Raw genomic sequence first — 21,132 nt, 5'->3', positions numbered from 1 at the left:
TATTGAAAATTTTTTTATAAATACTCCAATACGCTGGTAGTATTTTAAAAAAAATCTTCTCACCTAGAGATTTCGTAGGCATCACTACTCGGAATACCTTTGAATCTCATCGTCGGATAAAAATTTCCTTTTTCTTTCATTTTTTTACTACTTTAGTATTATTATTAAATTTATTTTTTATGTTATTGTTTTTAAAGTTTATTCTAAAAAATAACATAATTATATAAAAAATTATTTAACCACAATTTCATTAATTAGTCTAACAAATATAGATATTTTAATATGCATAAATATTAATAAAATAATACTTAAAAAATAAGAAAAATTCAAAAAAAAAAATTTTTTTTTACCTGAACCGGACCGGTCAACGGTCCGGTCAACTCCTGGTTCGGTTCGGCGGTTCGGTTCGGTCTGGTTGGTTCGGTCCGGCGGTTCAGTTCGATCTGGTTGGTTTGGTCCGGCGGTTCGGTTCGGTCCAGTCAGACCGGTCAGAGATGATAAAGGCAGCGGGTCGCGGGTCGGGTGCGCGGACCCCGGGTCGGGTCGCGGGTTGACGCGCGGATCCTCCTTGGCTGAAACGGCGTCGTTTTGGGTCTTTATCTAAACGACGTCGTTTTGAGATTTTGCTTTACTATATATAGCTGAAGATTTTTTTTTTTGGTTCATTTGGCTTCTGTTTCAGAAAAAAAAGGGAGAGAGGGAGAGAGAGAGAGCTCTGGGGGAGAGGTCGTCGGTCGGTTGCCGGAGCACCGTGCCGGCCGCCGTCTGGCTCGCCGCCGGCAGTCTTGGACGGTGGTTTCTGATGACCGGGAAAGGTGAAAATTCTTCTGGAAGTTCTCTTCGACGCGATCTTTCCAGATCCGGTGTCCTTTTTACCGGAAACAGCCCTGATCGACGTAGATCGGGGCTCAAAGTTTCGGTCTCTCTTTTTTTCTTTTTTTTTTTTTTTTTCTTTGAATCTGCTGATCTCTCTCTTTTTTTTTTCAGGTGGCTTTCTGGCGCTGGGTTCCCCGTTCCAGGGGACTGTTGTTTTTTTTTTTTTTTTTGTGTGTTTTTGCAGAATTTTTTTTTACAGAAGCTGCCTTCTTCTTTTCCTTTTTTTTCGTTCCCCCTTTTAGTCTAGTTTACAAGCTATATTTATAGAGCTTGTTGGGATTCAAATCTCAGATTTTCTGAGATTTGAATCTCATTTTTCAACTGAAAAATCATACCTACCGTCCGTGATTGGTGGCTTGTCGGGAGGCTGATCGGGTAGTTGGTCGGGCCAGTTCGGCGCCGAACCAACCCCTTGACTTTTGTTTTATTTCTGTTTCTTTTGTTTGTTTATTTTTTGTTTTTTGTTTGTTTTGTTAAATATTATTATTATTAAAAAAAAACAGTAGATCCGGACAAAACCGGTGTCTACAATAATTTCATAAAAGAATTAAATAATTTAGCTCATAAGAATGCAAGCATCAAATTATAAAGTTTATAGCTAATAGGTGAAAAATTGAAAATCAATACTATTATATTTATTTGCCTATCATTCTAGGCCACTCAAGTATCTCTTTTATTTAGATAAGTTAGAGGCTTCCAATTTAGGTTTTTCATGCTTTGCTAGATATAGATAGAGTTACCCTCTTCCCTGTTAATCTTTTATTGGGAGAAGTCATTCTTTACAAAGGGAAAGACAGTGACATGTCAGGCATGCGGCACCGTTTGGGAGAGAAGAAAGGAAATTAAAAAATATATGTGGACTGTTAAGCTGTCCTTTTTAAGCCAAATGTTAGACGGATTCTTCATTCGGTACTATAAATACAGTTTCAGTTACTTCAATATGTGTGTCAATATAATTCTTCAAAGTTTTGTTAAGATAATATAGATATTGAGATATAGCTAGTAAGTTAAAGATTTAAAGTGGGAGAGATGGAAAGTTTGCAACAGCAGCAGCAGCAAAAGCAAGGGAGTGATATTGCACTTCCTCAATCATGGGGTAGTGGAAGCAACCGCATAGCTGCTATCAATGTGGAGGGAACCACCCCGCAATCCTACTCTGGTAACAACAGCAAACATTTTGATCATGATGACCCAAAACATGATCAGGTCTGGTCTGGTTTCTTTTCAGAATTTGATACACTTGCTACTTAATTTCATTGATTTATATATAGCTTGTGTATATGGTTTGTGATTGGTCTTTTTTGATGTTTAGAAACCTGGATGGAGAAAGTTTTTGTCATTTGTAGGCCCTGGTTTCCTTGTCTCAATAGCTTATCTTGATCCTGGCAACAGTAAGTCACCTCTCAGATCCCTCCCTCCATCAATCATTTTCAATGTTTGCAACTTATGATCATCATCTGATTGGTGTCATGTCACAGTGGAAACTGATTTGCAAGCAGGAGCCAACGATGGATATGAGGTAAATTCAAGAGAATAAAAACATTAGAAAGCCTTATAAACTTCTTAATTTGGACAAGTAATTGAATGCAAGAATATGCCAATTTTGCCAACAGTCGTATGGTAATGGATTCTTAATTCAAGTGATCAGAATTCAAATTCTGGTACCCTCGATTACCAATACAAGAATGTGCTGATTTTGCTGTTATATATATTGCAATTTTCAGCTGCTGTGGGTGGTGTTAATTGGATTAGTCTTTGCTCTCATAATCCAGTCTCTTGCAGCTAATCTTGGGGTCAGCACTGGTAATTAATTATATCTCATACTAATAATGAATCAACTTCATTTCTGATATAATTAATTAGGATTAACTAATTAATTAACTTGTAATTTTGAGTTACTTCTTTCTCTCAGGCAAGCACTTATCAGAATTGTGCAAGGCTGAGTACCCAAATTTTGTGAAATATTGCCTATGGATACTTGCAGAAATTGCTGTCATAGCTGCTGATATACCTGAAGGTTTCTTATTGTTTCAGTTACCCAATTGTTCACTAATTTAAGTTTTGCAACATACAAATAAGACTACAAATAAATTCATAATTTAATTTAATTGACTTATTCTGTATCTTTAAGATATGACACCTAATATGTCTAAAAGTCATATCTTAAAACTTGTAATCACTTCTGCTTTCCCTAAACTACAACCTTCCTTTATAAAAAAATAAGTCTGCATGTGTAATGTCTGAAGTTTAAAGCAAATAAATCAACCAGAATTGTTTTATTCATAAAAATTAAATGAAATTAGTTCAAAATCAAAACAAATAATCAGGCAATTTTATAGTATATATATATATATATATATATATGTATGCATCAAAATAATAGTTAAACATGGATATAGAATTATATATATTTATTTATTACAGTTATAATTCGATTTTAGATAATTTAGTTCAAAATTAATTGAATTGATTAAATAAACATCTATATATATATAATTGTATATACATATGTAACCGTTGTTTTGATGCATTTATTTGTGGCAGTTATTGGGATAGCCTTTGCACTAAATGTCGTAACGGTTTTGTGTCCGTCCGACGAATTTGAAAGTGAAATAAAAAATAACGGAGTCGCTACTAATCTTTTTTGGTTAAGTGCGATTCGCCACCTACTAAAACATATCCTTTTAAAAAAATTTTAAAATTAATTAAAATTTATTAAAAAGATAATTTTACGGTCTGCGAAACAGTCTAGGTTCGGGAGTCGGTTATGCGTGGAGAAGGATTATCACCCCCACAGCGCCCATTAAAAACAATACCAATTAACAACGTGTTATCCTTTGATTTTGATAAAAATAGTCCAATTTTCGGTGTTCGAAAAATAATTTCCTTGATTTTTTTTATTTATTAAAAAAATTTATTCTCTAGAAAAATAAATTAAAACATTTTTATTTAAATAATTCTTAAAATGTTCCAGTACGTTGGTAACATTAGAAGAATTTTTTCTCACCTAAAGATTTCTTAGGCATCGCTTCTCGGAATACCTTAGAATCTCATCTTCGGAGGCTCGAATTTATTTTTCGTAAAAAAATATCATGCATGTAATGCAAAAATGTTACCATGTTTATGCACACATTTTATTCTCCTTTGTTAGAAATTTTATTAATATTCTTATTTAAAATTAAAATTTTGAGAAAAAGGAATTTAATTATATTGAAGATTTTTTATAAATATTCCAATACGTTGGTAATATTTTACAAAAAAATCTTCTCACTTAGAGATTTCTTAAAGCATCTCTACTCGGAATACTTTTAGAATCCCATCATTGGGTAAAATTTCCTTTTTCCTTATTTATATTATTTTTTAAAATAATTAATTTTATTTTTTATCAAGAAAAGAAAATTTTATTGTACTGAAAATTTTTTATAAATACTCCAATGCACTGGTAGTATTTAAAAAAATCTCTCACCTAGAGATTTCGTAGGCGTCACTACTCGGAATACCTTTAAATCTCATCATTGGATAAAAATTTATTTTTCTTTCATTTTTTATTACTTTAGTATTATTGTTAAATTTATTTTTATATTATTGTTTTTAAAGTTTATTTTAAAAATTAACATAATTATATAAAAAAAATTTAACCATAATTTCATCATTTAATCTAACAAATATAAATATTTTAATATACATAAATATTAATAAAATAATATATAAAATTTTAAAAATTTTAAAAAATTTTTTTTTTACCTAAATCGGATCGATCAACGGTCCGGTCAACGCACGGTTCAGTTTGGCTGTTCGGTCCGACGATTTGGTCTGGTCTGGGCGGTTCGATTTCGGTTCAGTTAGACCGGTCAGAGACTAATCAAGGAAGCGGGTCGCGGGTCGGGTGCGCGGACCTCGGGTCAAGTTGTGAGTTTTCGGTGAGATTTTTTTTTTTGTATTCTGACTCATTTTTTTTTTAAACTGACCCTTCTTTTTTTCTTGCAGGAAGCTTGACGCTGGGTTCCTCCCTACGGGAGGACTGTGTATTTTTTTTGTGTTTCTACTAAAATTTTTTTAAATAGAAACTTTTTTTTTGCCTTTTTTTTTGTAAAAATTTTTTCCTTTTTTTTTTTTCGATTTTTCCTCCTTTTCGTTTGCAAATAAGAAGCTCTATTTATAAAGTTTTTTAAGATTCAAATCTCAAATCTTCTGGGATTCGAATCTCATTTTTTTCAACTGAGAATTCACGCATGCCATTTCTGATTGGCGGCTTGTCAGTTGGCCGTTGGCATCTAGTGGCGGTGATTTTAGACTTTAGGGATTGTGCATTTAGTGCACTAGATTTGAATCGAATAAGGAAGAAGAAGAAGGAAAAAGAAATGAGGAAAGAAAGAAGAAAAGAAAAATGAGAAGAAGAAAAAAACGTAAAAAATGGGAAAAAATTAAATAAATAATAATAATAATAATAATGGTGTTTACAGTTGCCCCTCTTTGTCTATTTCTGTGAATCAGAAATAAGGCAAAGACAAACAAACAAACAACCATTTTGTTTGGAAAGATGAAACATTGTGAAAAAAATTTTTTTTTCTTCGATAGAAAAGGGCTCCTCTCAATAAAGGTTCAATTGATATTTTTGAAAGTTTAAAAGGCTCCTCTTAACAGAGGCTCAAAAAAATTTTTTTTTAGTGTAAAAGTTCCTCTCAGTAGAGGCTCAACAACTTTAAAATCTCATATCATGAAAATGACTCCTCTCAGCAGAGGCTCAACAACTTTAAAATCTCATCTTGAAAATGACTCTTCTCAGTAGAGACTCAACAACTTTAAAATCTCATCTTGGAAAGGGCCTCTATCAGCAAAGGCTCAACAACTTTAAAATTCTTATCTTGGAAAAGCTCCTCTCAACAGAGGCTCAACAACTTTAAAATCTCATCTTGGAAAGGGCTCATCTCAGCAGAGGCTCAACAACTTTAAAATTCTTATCTTGAAAAAGCTCCTCTCAGCAGAGGCTCAATAATTTTAAAATTCTTATCTTGAAAAAGCTCATCTCAGTAGAGGCTTAACAACTTTAAAATCTCATCTTGGAAAGGGCTCTTCTCAGCAGAGGCTCAACAACTTTAAAATTTTTATCTTGAAAAAGCTCCTCTCAGCAGAAGCTCAACAACTTTAAAATCTCATATATTTTTAAATTTGAGTTCTCATCTTTGAATAAGTAAATTTCTCTCTTTTAAATTCTTTTGTTTGATCATTGTCTTTACCAAAATCTTGTTTTTCATTAAGAAATGGAAGATTTCTATCTTTGTTACAACTTCTCATGGATGCATGTACTGAGTGCTATAAATGCAATGCATGTAATGCAATCAAAATTATTAATTGTAGTAAAAAGGTTCTCAAAATCTCTCACTTTTTTACTTCAAAATTCTCAACAATTGCTATATGACCAATCTGCTCTTAACTTCTGACCATTATATTCTTCATTTTTCCTCTTCTAAAGTCTGCAACATCAATGTCTTGTCATGCTTTTCTCATCTTTTTTCATTTGTCTTTGTCAACTTTAAAAAGTAATGCTGAGATCTTTCATGTTTGTTTTTCTTTTCATCATTTTTAGTTCAAGACAAATAAAATGCAATCACACATTTCTCTTATTCACTTGTACGATGAATAAAAATATCAGATAAGGATAAATGAAAGGATAAGTGTATTTCATTAAGCTGATAACAAGTGCATGGCAAAGTGTTTGAGTTGAAACAAAGGTGCCCAAATAATGATCACAAGATAATCATGAAAAAAATATTCTCAGATTTTTTTAAAACTAAATCAGATGATTTCTTTGATCATTCAGAGTTCGTCAAACTATACTTGCCCCTGTGTTATGGGATTTTCTTCTGATGATGCTTCTACTTCACATCCAAGCCGTCTTTTCAGGTTTTCATCTTAGATAAGTCATCATTTTTTTCTTTTTCTTTTTTTTTTAAGTAAAATATTTATTCATAACATCTGAATTTATTGAGGTAGGCAAATCACCTCCGTCCATTTTCGTCAAAATCAATGCCCAACCAGAAAAGGCCTTTTTCACCACATATGAGCCTTCCCAATTTGGTGTCCATTTCTTTCGATTATCATGTTGATTTGGAAGGATTCTTTTTAGCATTAAGTCTCCTTCCCTAAAACAACGGGGATGAATTTTTTTGTTATGTGCTCTCATCATCCTCTTTTGATATAATTGACCATAACAAAGTGCTGATAGTCTTTTTTCTTCAATGAGGTTTAACTGCTCATAGCAATTTTGAACCCATTCTGCTTCCTCTAACTCTACCTCCATCAGGACTCTCAATGAAGGAATTTCCACGTCGACCGATAGCACAGCTTTCATTCCATATACCAAAAAGAATAGGGTGGCCCCAGTAGATGTTCAGACTGATGTTCTATAAGCATGCAAAGCAAAAGGTAACTTCTTATGCCAATCTTTGTAAGTTTCAGTCATTTTTTCTAAAATTCTTTTGATATTCTTATTCGTAGCCTCTATTGCCCCATTCATTTTCGGATGATACGGTGTCGAATTATGATGACGGATCTTGAACTGAGTGCATACTTCATTCATCATTTTATTGTTCAAGTTTTTGGCATTATCAAAAATAATTGTCTTTGGAAGCCCATATCTGCATATTATCTCTTTTTTTATGAACTTACATACCACAAATCGGGTCATGCTAATATATGATGTAACTTCTACCTATTTGGTGAAGTAATCAATGATTACAAAAATATATCTATGCCCATTTGAAGCTTTTGGAGTGATAGAACCAATGACATCCATTCCCCACATAGAAAATGGCCACGGAGGAGCCAGAACGTGTAATGTTGATGGCGAAGCATGAATCTTATTAGCATAAATCTGACATTTATGACATCTTCTAGCATAATCAATACAGTGGCCCTCCATTGTCAACCAATAATAGCCAGCCCTCATAATTTGTCTAGCCATCATATGACCATTTGTATGTGCCCCACAAACTCCATCATGCACTTCTTCAATAATTTTCTTTGCTTCAGCTGTATTTATACATCTTAAGAGCACTTGATCTCGACCTCTTTTTATAAAAGATATCTTCATCAATGAAGAAACTCATAGCCAATCTTCTGATAGTCCTCTTATCATTTTCTGTTGCATGTTTTGGGTATTGCTGGCTTTTAATGTATTGCATGATATCATGATACCATGGCCTCCCATCAATTTCTTTTTCAACACCTGAGCAATGTGCCGGTATATCTTTTACATCCAGCTTGATGGGTTGGATTTTAGTATTTGCATCTATTTTAATCATTGTAGCTAGAGTAGCCAGTACATCAGCAATTTGGTTTTTCTCTCTAGGTAGATGCTTAAACTGTACTTCTTTAAATTGCTTGACCAACTCAGAGATGTAGTTATGGTACCGAATCAACTTAGAGTCTCTTGTCTCCCATTTATCTCATAACTAATAGATGACTAGAGCTGAATCTCCAAACACATCTAACACTTTGATCTTCTTTTCAATTGCTACTTGTAGACCCATAACACAGGCCTCATATTCAACCATATTGTTTGTGTAATTAAAATTTAACCTAGCGGTGATGGGGTAATAATGTCCATCAGGAGATATCAAAATTACCCCAATACCATGACCCAAAGTGTTAGCAGCTCTATCAAAATACATCCTTTATAATTTTTTAACAGGTTCATTTTCTTCAATGGCCTTCACATCCTCATCAAGAAATTTTAATTTCATTGGCTCATAATCTTTGACTGCACGATCAGCAAGAAATTCAGTTATTGCACTCCTTTTAATAGCCTTTTGTGTCATGTAAATGATATCATATTCTGAAAGCATAACTTGCCATCGTGCTATTCTTCCTTTCAATGAGGGTTTTTCGAAGATATACTTAATAGGATCCAGCTTTATTATGAGCCAAGTAGTGTGATAAAGCATGTATTGTCTAAGCCTTTGAGCTGTCTAGGTCAATGCACAAAAAATCTTCTCTAATGGTGAATACTTTGACTCATAATCAGTGAATTTTTTGTTCAAGTAGTAAATTGCTTGTTCTTTCTTATCGGTTTCATCTCTTTGCCCCAGCACACATTTCATTGAATTTTCATGCACTGTCAAGTATAAAATTAAAGGTTTTCCTGGCATTGGTGGCACCAACACAGGTGGATTTGATAAGTATTCTTTAATCTTGTCAAAAGCTTCTTGGCATTCGTCATTCCATTCTCCAGGATCATGTTTTCTGAGAAGCTTGAAAATAGGATCACACTTATAAGTTAGTCGAGAGATGAAGCGAGCAATATAGTTTAATCTCCCTAAGAAACCTCGCACTTCTTTTGAGGTATGAGGAAGAGATAAGTTTTGGATGGCTTGTATCTTATCTAGATCAATTTCGATTCCTTTTTCACTGACTACAAAGCCTAATAGTTTTTTTGATTTGGCTCCAAATGTACATTTGACAGGATTCAACTTCAACTGAAATCTTTTCAACCTGTCAAACAGCTTTTTAAGATTGACTATATAATCATCTCTTTCATGAGATTTTACGATCATATAATTCACATACACTTCTATCTCTTTATGCATCATGTCATGAAAGAGAGTCACCATTACTCTTGATAAGTAACACCAGCATTTTTCAACCCAAAAGGTATAACTTTGTAACAGAATATCCCTCACATGATCACAAATGTGGTTTTTTTCATATCATTTTGAGCCATCTTGATCTGATTATAGCCTAAAAAACCATCCATAAAGGAAAATGTGAAGTGCCTTGCAGTATTATCCACTAGAGTATCGATATGAGGTAGAGGAAAGTTATCCTTAGGGCTTGCCTTATTCAAGTCTTGATAATCGACACACATTCTCAATTTTTTATCTTTCTTAGGAACTGGCACTATGTTGGCTACCCATTCAGGACATTTTGTCACTTCCAAAAATCCAGCATCGAATTGTTTCTTCATTTTCTTTTTATTTTTCAGTAGCATCTCGGTTTCATACGCCTTAGCTTTTGCTGCATCGACTTACATCCTAGTTTTAAAGGTAACTTGTGCTCTACAATATCAGTGCTAAGTCTCGGTATATCCTAGTAAGTTCACGCGAACACACTACATATTCATGAAGCAGCTCTTTTAGCTTCTGTCTTTTAGCTGGTAAAAGAGATATACCAACTTAACCTTTTTTTTGTTTTCACCATCTCTCAAATTCACTAATTCAATAATTTTTTGATGGGGTTTAATTGGCTTATCTTCATGTTCTATTAATTTTAACAAATCAAGAGGCAATGTGTAGTTATCTGAATCTTCCTCATTATCAAGTTCATCAACATGAATTAAGTTTTCAAAATCAAATCTGAGACTATTACCGTGATTATCTTCATGTTCATTGTTTGAGACCTTGCAAAGGTTAAGATGAAGAGAATATTGGCACATAAAAATGAATTGACAAGAAAATAATGGAAAAAAAAGAATGGAAAGTAAAATAAAGATGAAAACAATAGAAGAAATACGGATGCATCTTCGAAGTCTTTTATTAAAATGACAAATATAAACACACCATAAAAAATCTCCTAATATTCGTAAAAAGTAATTAGGGATTTAAAGTTTCACAGTACATTACTTTTCTAAAATTTTAAAGACAACAAGCAGCTCTGTAACTTTTCAATTATCCAACTTAAAATCTAAAGGACAAAGGTACATGGACAGCTCTTCACTTTGACTCTTATTTTCTCTATCATCCACCATTTGAATGGCCAGATCTAAAAATTTTTGCATGAATCTTGCACTTGAGGCTTCCGGTAAATCTGGATAAATGTATCCTCCCAAGTAAAAAGAATCGTAGAGGTATGAAATGATTATGAACTCTGACTCCGGCTCATATCCCTTAAGATTAACTATTTCTTATCTCTTTTCTCATCCACCATTCTTATTCTGTCTTCTCTTGTTGGCTTATATCCCAAGCTAAATCTGTCTCTCTTTTCATATATAGTCGATGGCTTTGTGATTCCTTGCAAGTTCTTCCCAAGTCTGATTTCAGGTCACCATCTCATCTTGGTAAGTTGTTTGACTACCATTTTAGTTGTTGTAGACAAGTGTGACGAATACAATTTAGATCTTTTAGCTATATATGTTGCATAGGCAATCTCAAAAGATTTACAAGGACATTCTAGAGCTTCATCTGTTGATTTCATATAAGGAGTATTTATCAGTTGAATTATCAATAAATCTTCTTCTCTTGTCACACATGTTAGCTTCCTTTCAACAATGAATTTAACTTTTTAATGTAATGAGGATGGGATAACACTTGTCATATAAATCCATGGTCTACCCAATAAATAACTGTATGAAAGAAAGATGTCTATAACTTGAAATTTCACGTTGAAAGTACATGGGCCAATCTGTAATGGTACTTTTATATCTCATAGCACCTCTCTTCTAGTTTCATCAAAGGCTCTCACTATCATATGACTAGGTTTCATATAAGATCTATCAACAGGGAGTTTTGCCAGAGTAGTCACAGGCATAACATTGATGGATGAGCCATTATCAATCAAAACCTTAGCCATTATATAACTTTTACATTTCACAGTAATGTGAAAAGCCTTGGTACTTCCTTTACCTTCAGGAGGAATCTTTTTATCATTAAAAGAGATATAGTTTAAAATCGTCAGATTGTCAACAAGCTGTTCCACATATTCAACAGAAGCATTGTGAGACACATATGCTTGATTTAGCACTTTCAGCAAAGCATTACGGTGTGACTCTGAACTAAGTAATAATGACAATAGAGAAATTTTAGCTGGCATCTTGTTAAGCTGTTCTACCACGCTGTACTTGTTATACTTTATTAACTTTAAAAATTCACCTACTTCACTCTCAAATACTGGCTTCTGACATTATTTTTCTAGGGTTACGTCAAGACCACTCTGACTTTCATTTTCTTCTCTTACCTTGACTTTCTCCTTTCTAGCTTTTTCTAGAGCCTTTGGGGTATATCACCTGTCACTTCGAGTTATGCCTCCTACACCTGTTATGTTGGCAGTATTTGGGTTAACTACGACATCATAATTATATTTTCAAGGTACTACTTTATCATTCTGATATGGAAAAAGGCCAAAAACTTTAATTGTCACCACTGGTCGGGAAATGGGCTTTTTTAGCTTCGATGTTGGCTTTTCATCATAATAGATAGTTACTGGTCTATGTATAAACTTATTCTTTAAATTAATGGTAGACACTTCAGCTTTCACTAATTTTTCTCTTTCTTGGTAAAACTCTATTCGACCCTCATCCATCAATTTTTGCACCTCTTGATGGAATTGATAACAATTCTTGATAGAATGCCCCAAAGCACCTTTGTGATAATTACAGCTTTCAGTTGAGTTAATCGTTTCAGAGCAATTTTGAGGTTCTATTAGCTTCAACATGTCAGCTTTGACCAAGGCTTCAAACAGTTTAGCCATAAGAGTTTTGACCTCTTCTATTCTTCTTTTCACATAGCTTGTTTACCCATAAACCAAAGCATTTATTGATGGCCTAGTATGATTCGGTAGAAGGTTCTTATTGACATTTGGACTCCCTTGTTGGTTGGTATTAAAGTTTAATACCCCTTTATTGATTAACCCCTGCACTTTACGCTTTAAAGCAGTATAGTTCTTAGTGGAATGACCTGAATTCCCATAGTGATAATCACAATGTGAATTGGGGTCATACCATTTAGGAAACAAAGGTTTCAAAGGTTCAAAATAACATGAGCAAGTAGATGTTTCTCAACAAGTTGGGGATACAAATCTGTGTATGTCATGGGAATGAGATCGAAAGTGAGTTTTTCTTAGATATTTCTTGGGGCTCTTAAACCATTATTAGGTCTTCATTCTAGTCTTATAGGTACAGTAGAACGATTATAAGAATAGGTGGGTGTCCAAAAAGATGGCTAAAAATGGGATGGATAAGCTGGTGGTTGTAGTGGTTGGTATGGTTGATATGGATGAGGGATGGATGTAACATTATTTATGGAAGGGTAATGGGTTTGGTAGATTGGTACAGGGTAGGACGTGAAACCTCTGAACTGTTGCCCCACATAATTTACTGTTTGGGCTTCATTCTCTTTCTTTTTAAGAGCTCCACTTTTCTTTACTCCACTTGTCTCTCCTGTATCGAGCTTGCCATTCTTTATAGCGTTTTCGATAATCTCACCCAATATCACCATATCTACAAAGTTTTTAGTTGCATTGCCTATCAATCTCTCATAGTATGGTGCTTTCAGAGTATTCACAAATAAAACAGTTAGCTCTTTCTCGGTGAGAGGAGGTTGGACTTGTGCAGCCATGTCTCTCCATCTTTGTGCATACTCTTTGAAATTTTCAGTTGCTTTCTTTTCCATACTTTATAGAGACAGATGATCTGGAACCATATCTATGACATGCCAATATTGTGTAAGAAATGCCTTTGTAAGCTCTTGCCAAGAACGAATATGAGTTCTATCTAATTGAACATACCATTTAGCTATAAAACCCGTAAGACTATCTTAAAATATGTGCATTAACAACTTTTCGTCGCTAGCATGTGCTGTCATCTTTCGACAATACATAGTGATATGGGTCATCGGGCATTTTGTGTCATCATATTTTTTAAATTTAGAGACCTTGAATTTAGGCGAAATGACCACATCAGAGACTAAACAAAGCTTGGTTACATCTATGGAACCATAAAAATTCATTCATTCCACTGCTCTAAGCCTTTCTTCTAATAACTTTATCTTTTTCTGAGCACTATTATCTTTCACTTTCTCAGATATATTTATCCTTAGCTTTTCTCTTTCTTTGGGATCATCTAAATCAGGAACTAAGATTGGCTCGGGTGGTTTTTTCATCATAATAGGATTAACAAAATTTTGAAATTGTCTCAGAGTAGGTGTAGATGTCATTCCTGGATAAGGATTGGGATATCCATTGGGAATAGGAATTTGTACTCTAGTTCCTTAAGAAAGTTGAGTTGATTGTGGCTCAAACCCTGAAGGATAAACAGAACCATCATGTCTGGTGATTGCTCTTGAAAACTGAGACTTTCTTCCACTGCTTTTCCCTTGTCAAGTTTCCTGAGCATATCCATTATTGTACTAAGATCCCTTTTTAGTTCTTCTTAAGCTTTCTCGATTCTCTTAAATCGACTGGTCTGTTCTTGCTCCATAATTCTTTTTTGAGTCCTGGTGTTGTATGAATGGCGAGTGGGTTGAGTCAAAATTTTTGAAGGATGAGCTATTCTTGAACCTTTATTACCATAAAATTTTTAGAAAAATCAAAATGCCATGTGTCAAAATTTTTATTTTAAAAATTTTTTTTTTAAAAAAAATGGTGCAAATGATGTATGAATGCAAGTAAAAAAAATATTTGCTCCTGGATAAATTTCAGTACTTGAAATTTTCATTGATTCCATACAACTTTGATTATATGTGATTTATCATCCTAGAATTATATCCATAGAAGCATTTGACTTACTCATAATGGTCTTTTGCCTTATCTAGAAAGTTTACTAGGTGTTGTCCATATTTTTCTATAGGATTGACTTTTTATCTTAATGCTTCTACCTTTTTCACTATCTCTCGTGCCTTTTTTACTACCTTACAAACTTGACTAGTTATGTGCTCTATGTACTATTACCTCCATAAACTTTCTGCTTTCCACATCATGCGAGCTTCTCTTTCTGAATCACATGTGAAGATCCAATCTTTTTCTCTTTTATGCCACTCATCTATCATTATTGAAATATGGTTTTAGTGATCTTGCAGTTGTAGCTCCAACCCTTGGATCACCTGGTGAAGTGATTCTTTTTCATTCAGTATTTCGAAGTGCTTTTTTTTTTTTACGAGCATGACTTTCAACCTTTCCTTTTCGTTTTGACATTTTACCAACCTTGTTGAGGTTGTAGAATATAATCCCTTCCAATTCTGACATTTTTGAGAAATTCTGGTGGTTTCCTCTTACTTTTCTTGAGCTTTGCCTTTCCATTGGTTTATTCCCTCCTAGAGTTCATCCATTTCATATTATCGACTAAGGTAAGACTTGGTGACTTTTTCAATTTTAAATTAAACTCGTAACTTCTTATTTTTTTGGTGTAGATCTTTCAAATCACTATTGGCCAGATCTCGTTCTTTTATGACTTTTTCTAATCTGCTCCCTTGTATCTCTGCTTCATATTTTAGTTACCCTACTTTTTCGTGAAGTCTCAAATTTTCTCTTCTTATTTGTTTTTTTCAGCTTCTAATTCTTTCTTGACAAGCTCAACTTCTGATAATTGCAACTCTTTCGAAAGATTAATCAATTGATATGAGCTATCATCAGGAAGGAGTAATATGTCTCTAGGCCGCCTTGCTTTCCAAATCTGGTAATCAAAAGTGACTTTGTCGATGAGAGGCCCTAAACTCATTCTTCGTGTTCTCTTCCATGCTTGGATCAACTACTTCAAGGTTCTTGATGGATTCGGTTCCTCATAAATGAATTCTACTTGGACCAAATCGTGAGTAGCAGGAACAAACTGCTTTACACCAAATTGCCTAAGTACCATTAATAGAGCGTAACTTACAATACCCCATAATCCTAACAACGGTATCCACGACTCATTTCCTTCACGATACAACAAGGGCACTCGAGGCATCCAAGGTGCCATCCATTCAATTTCATCATCGATAATCTTTCGTAAGAAAATGACCCATTCTTCCTTAATCTTCAATGTTGGCCATTGACTCTTGCAGAACTCTTCTATTGGTGCTTTGTTTTGTAGATATGGCTTTGAAAATGCACTCTTTCGACATTAAAAATGACTTCTAACCCATACATATAATAGAGGTGCACATCCTATGAACCATCCATTTCCTTTTCGTCAATAAAAATTTAATGATCGAATGGTTTCTACTAAGATTGCTAATGCAGGATTAATTGCTTGGGTTTCAATTTGCTCGAAAAAGTCCACCACAGTTATCTCAATGTAACCCAAAGTCTTTGGAAAGATTACCATGCCATACAATGATAAAGCAAACACAGCCATGCCTTTGTCATCATTTAAGTGCTCCTGAATGAAGTTTCAGAGGAAGTCCCAACGAATGCCGAGATGTTCACCTTTAGGCTTCGTAAAGGAATCAATGGTTTCCATTTTAACCCCCATAAGCTTGGCCAACTTTTTACGATAACCTGATTTTGGCTTTCGGGTGAATACTTTATCTGGACACTATAATTTTATCCCAAGCAAAATCGAATATTTTTCAATAGTTGGCATCAAATCTTCCCGATTAAAAGTGAAGCATCTATAGGATGGATTCTAAAACTGTATAGCTGCTTTAACTAGCTGTTCATCAATCACTATTGAAATGAGAGATGCAATCTGCTCATACTTTTTACAAAAGCTTTCTTTTTTTTCTTCACTTAACTGACCCCAGACAACAACTAACTCTTTTAAATCATTCTGTGTGAGATCTAAATGCACTTTCTCGGGTAATTCAGACACATAACCGGTAGGCAAACAATCTCTATTCTTTTGTTGAACTTCTTTCGACCAAACATGTACTTCATTATATGATTCACATGGCACACTGACTGAGGATGAGCAAATTTATAGTTCTACGGGATCCATGAAAACTTCTTAGGAAAAATATGTCCTAGAGCAAATATCTCGATGTAAAATTGTATGATATGATTAATGCAAAAAATGAAACAAAATTGAGTTAGTGTGGTTAAAAAAAATACATTTTTTTTGTTTTTTAGTGTTTTTGAGATTTTTTATGTTTTGTTTTGTTTCATATTATACACAACTTTTATTCTTAGGTATTTCCTACAAGAAGATAGATAAGGCTCTACATAAGGCTAGTTTCCTAGGCTTATTATATGCTAGTTAACAGGGTTTAAAGGTTCCTAAATTGTTCCTCACTGTCGTCCATGTTAGACTAGTAAGGTACCCCGATCCTCACCTATTACAGGTTACGAACGAAAAGGGTTCAATTCGAGTGGAAGTATTTCACTTGCCATTGTAGAGGTTATCACCTCACGAGAGCATAGGTACTTTATTTCCTCCTATAAAAAACAGAGCCCAGGTATAGAGCTCATGTATGAGATGCATCGTGCCATTGTGTGCAAATATATCCTAATTTATTGAAAGCAATATAAACAGAAAAATAAAACATAAGAGGCATAGTAAAAGAAATGTGTGTGAATTTTTTTGCTTTTTATTTTTGATTTGTTTTGTTTTTTTTTTTTTTACTAAAAATAAAGAATAAAAATTTAAGAAATTGATTAGGACTATTCAAATCAAAATTTGAGGATAACAAGTAGTTAATTTTGGCCTGACTCTCGAAAATAAAAGGTGTCTCCAACGGAGTCGCCAAGCTGTCGTAACGATTTTGTGCCCCCCCGACGAATTTGGAAACGAAATAAAAAATAACGGAGTTGCCACCAATCTTTTTTGGCTAGGTACGATTGGCTACCTACTAAAACATATCCTTTTAAAAAAATTTTAAAATTAATTAAAATTTATTAAAAAGATAATTTTATGATCTACGAAACAGTCTGGGTTCGAGAGTCGGCTACGCGTGGAGAAAGATTAGCACCCCTATAGCACCTGTTAAAAACAGTACCAATTAACAACGTGTTATCCTTTGATTTTGATAAAAATAGTCCAATTTTCGATGTTCGAAAAATAATTTCCTTGATAATTTTTATTTATTAAAAAAATTTATTCTCGAGAAAAATAAATTAAAACTTTTTTATTTAAATAATTCTTAAAATGTTCCAGTATATTGGTAACATTAGAAGAATTTTTTCTCACCTAAAAATTTCTTAGGCATCGCTTCTCGGAATACCTTAGAATCTCATCTTCAGAGGCTCAAATTTATTTTTCGTAAAAAAATGTCATGCATGTAATGCAAAAATGTTACCATGTTTATGCACACATTTTATTCTCCTTTGTTAGAAATTTTATTAATATTCTTATTTAAAATTGAAATTTTGAAGAAAAAGAAATTTAATTATATTGAAAATTTTTTATAAATATTCTAATACACTGGTAATATTTTACAAAAAATCTTCTCACATAGAGATTTCTTAAAACATCTCTACTTAAAATACTTTTAGAATCCCATCACTGGATAAAATTTCCTTTTTCCTTATTTATATTATTATTTAAAATAATTAATTTTATTTTTTATCAAGAAAAGAAAATTTTTTTGTATTGAAAATTTTTTATAAATACTCCAATACACTGGTAGTATTTAAAAAAATCTCTTACCTAGAGATTTCGTAGGCATCACTACTCGAAATACCTTTAAATCTCACAATTGGATAAAAATTTCCTTGTCCTTCACTTTTTATTACTTTAGTATTATTATTAAATTTATTTTTATATTATTGTTTTTAAAGTTTATTTTAAAAATTAACATAATTATATAAAAAAAATTTTAACCACAATTTCATCATTTAATCTAACAAATATAAATATTTTAATATACATAATTATTAATAAAATAATATATAAAAAATAAGAAAAATTAAAAAAAAAAAATTTTTTTTACCTGAATCGGATCGATCAATGGTCTGGTCAACGCACGGTTTAGTTCGATGGTTCAGTCCGACGGTTCGATCCGGTCTGGACAGTTCGATTTCGGTTTAGTAGATCGGTCAGAGACTGATAAAGGAAGTATGTCACGGGTCGGGTGCGTGGACCCCGAGTTAGGTGGCGGGTTGACGCGCGGATCCTGGGTGCTTAAAACGACGTCGTTTTGGACTTTATCGAAACGGCCTCGTTTTGGTTTTCAGCATTTATATAAAAGGTTCAAAAAAATATTTTTCACTCATTTTTTTTCTCAGAAAATAAAACGCCCTATTTTTTTTCTCTCCTTTCTTCTTCAGCCGAATGCCGGTCGGCTGGCCGTCGTCGTCATTGTTCGTCGGTCATCGGCCGCCTTCTCTGGTGGTCAAAAAATTCTTAAAAAATACCAAAAAGTTCCTCTCGGTCTCTTGAGTTCAGATCCGAGATCTTTTTCACAAAAAAAGTACCCACTTCCTTAGATCTACTTTCAATGTTTTCGGTGAGTTTTTTTTTTCTATTCTGACTCTTTTTTTTTGAAACTGACCTTTTTTTTTTCTTGCAAGAAGCTTAGCGCTGGGTTCTTCCCTACGGGAAGACTATGTATTTTTTTTTGTGTTTCTGCTAAAATTTTTTCAAACAGAAACATTTTTTTCCTTTTTTTTTCTAAAACTTTTTGCCTTTTTTTTGTTTTTCCTTCTTTTCATTTGCAAATAAGAAGCTCTATTTATAAAGCTTTTTGGGATTCAAATCCCAGATCTTCTGGGATTCGAATCCCATTTTTTTCAACTGAGAAATCACACCTATCGTTCGTGATTGGCGGCTTGTCGGTCGGCCGCTGGCAACTAGCGACGGTGATTTTGGATTTTAGGGATTGTGCATTTAATACACTATATTTAAATCAGATAAGGAAGAAGAAGAAAGAAAAAGAAAGGAGAAAAGAAAAAAGAAAAGAAAAAAGAGAAGAAGAAAAAATACAAAAAAAAAGGAAAAAAATTAAGTAAATAATAATAATAATAATAATAATAATAATAATAATAATAATAATAATAATAATAATAATAATGGTGTTTACACTAAATATTTTGTTTCACATCCCTGTGTGGGTTGGAGTTCTCTGCACTAGTTTAGGCACTCTCCTCCTCCTTGGCCTGCAAAGATATGGGGTAATTTATTTGTATGAACATTCAATTTGGAGCATTAAAGCATTAAAATTTCATTTCAAGGACAAAATTAACTGTTTGTTTCCATCTATATGACATAATAATATAGTTTAAACCAGGATTTATTTATTTATTTTTCCTTATGAAGATAAGGTAAACATTTACTATATAATTAATTAAGTACTCTACACTGTTTATTATTCTACTTTCCAGAACGTGAGTTGAATTAAGCACAAATAAAAAATAAATTTAATGAAATTATTGTATGTATTAATTTCAACTTGCCTGTTTTCATTAATTATATAACGTAAGATTACATGAGGAAACTTTTGTCTGTTTTCATTCCAAGGTCTAATCCATGAAAAGTACTAAAAAGTACAAGTTTTTTTTTTAATTTTGGATTTTTATTGAAAAAAACTTATTAATTTTTACCCTTTCATGCACAAGTCAACTTTCCTTTTTTTTTTGGATACTTCGTCAACTTGCACCTGCTGATATGTTGTCATAATATTTTTAATGAAGATGTTGTCATGATTAATTATTAAATATATATTTACAACTCTGTGTGGTGTAGGTTTTTCATTTTTTTTTCATTTTTTATTCAACAAGAGCAGTAGTAGAGGCTGACATGATGTTGTAATTTACTTTGATTATGGAATTGACAAAATATATAATTATCAAAGGGTTTTGTCTTAAAATTTTGATTATCCTCTTTGACTTTGTTTTTTTCTTGATTTTTTGGTTAATCAGGCAAGAAAGGTGCAATTGTTAATAGCAGTGTTGGTACTTGTAATGGCTGGATGTTTCTTTGGCGAAATGAGTTATGCAAAACCTCTGGCATCTGGTGTGATTAAGGGCATGTTTGTGCCTAAACTTGCCGACCAAGGAGCCACTACGGATGCCATTGCCCTCTTGGGCTCCCTTATTATGCCGTTATGATCAATCGCTTTTTTCTATTCTATATATAACAAGAAAAAAAAGACAAAGGGTTGCCACTAATATTTGATGCAATTACCCCTCCTGTATCAAAACTAATCAGTCCATCATTATTGATCAGTCGTTGCACTTTGTGTTTCAAGACAGTATAATTTTCAGTGGAGTGACCAGTAATCCCATAGTGATAGTCACAATGAGCTGTAAGATCATACCACTTAGGGTAAGGTGGCTTGAGTGGCTCTAATTTACTATGAGCAATTAGATGACTGTTATAAAGCTCACGATATAACTCTGTATAGGTCATAGAGATTGGGTCAAATACAGGCTTTTCACGAGTGGTTCGTTGTTCTGAGGTCTTGAGGTAGGTTGAGTGTTAGGATTGTATGTGGCATTCTGAGGTCTGAAAGAATGTTGATATGTTTGGGGGTAGGATGGCTGTGAGATGGGTTGGTATGGATAAAAAGAGGTGTTATTCACATCAAGATAATATGAGGGGTATCTTTGAGATGGGTAGGATTGATAACCTCTGCATTGTTGCCTATCAAAGCTCACTGCTTGAGCTTCAGTCTCTTTCTTCTTCAAGGCCTT

General features: G+C 33.3%; 1 protein-coding gene across 1 annotated transcript; it reads left to right on the top strand.

Moving 5' to 3' along the window:
* The first annotated feature begins 294 nt into the window (after positions 1 to 294).
* LOC111298388 (metal transporter Nramp7.2-like) lies at positions 295 to 20,572 on the top strand. The gene is made up of 9 exons (XM_022893117.2): positions 295 to 815; positions 988 to 2,082; positions 2,189 to 2,267; positions 2,355 to 2,395; positions 2,601 to 2,679; positions 2,789 to 2,893; positions 3,421 to 3,438; positions 19,520 to 19,611; positions 20,359 to 20,572. Exons 2-9 carry the CDS (start codon positions 1,906 to 1,908, stop codon positions 20,545 to 20,547), a joined length of 780 nt encoding a protein of 259 aa, XP_022748852.1. The 5' UTR covers positions 295 to 815; positions 988 to 1,905; the 3' UTR covers positions 20,548 to 20,572.
* The last annotated feature ends 560 nt before the right edge of the window (positions 20,573 to 21,132 follow it).

Source organism: Durio zibethinus, chromosome 3, assembly GCF_047325235.1.
Source record: "Durio zibethinus cultivar Kanyao isolate XHJ-2024 chromosome 3, ASM4732523v1, whole genome shotgun sequence".
Lineage (NCBI taxonomy): Eukaryota > Viridiplantae > Streptophyta > Magnoliopsida > Malvales > Malvaceae > Durio > Durio zibethinus.
This window is presented reverse-complemented; position numbering and strand designations above follow the sequence as displayed.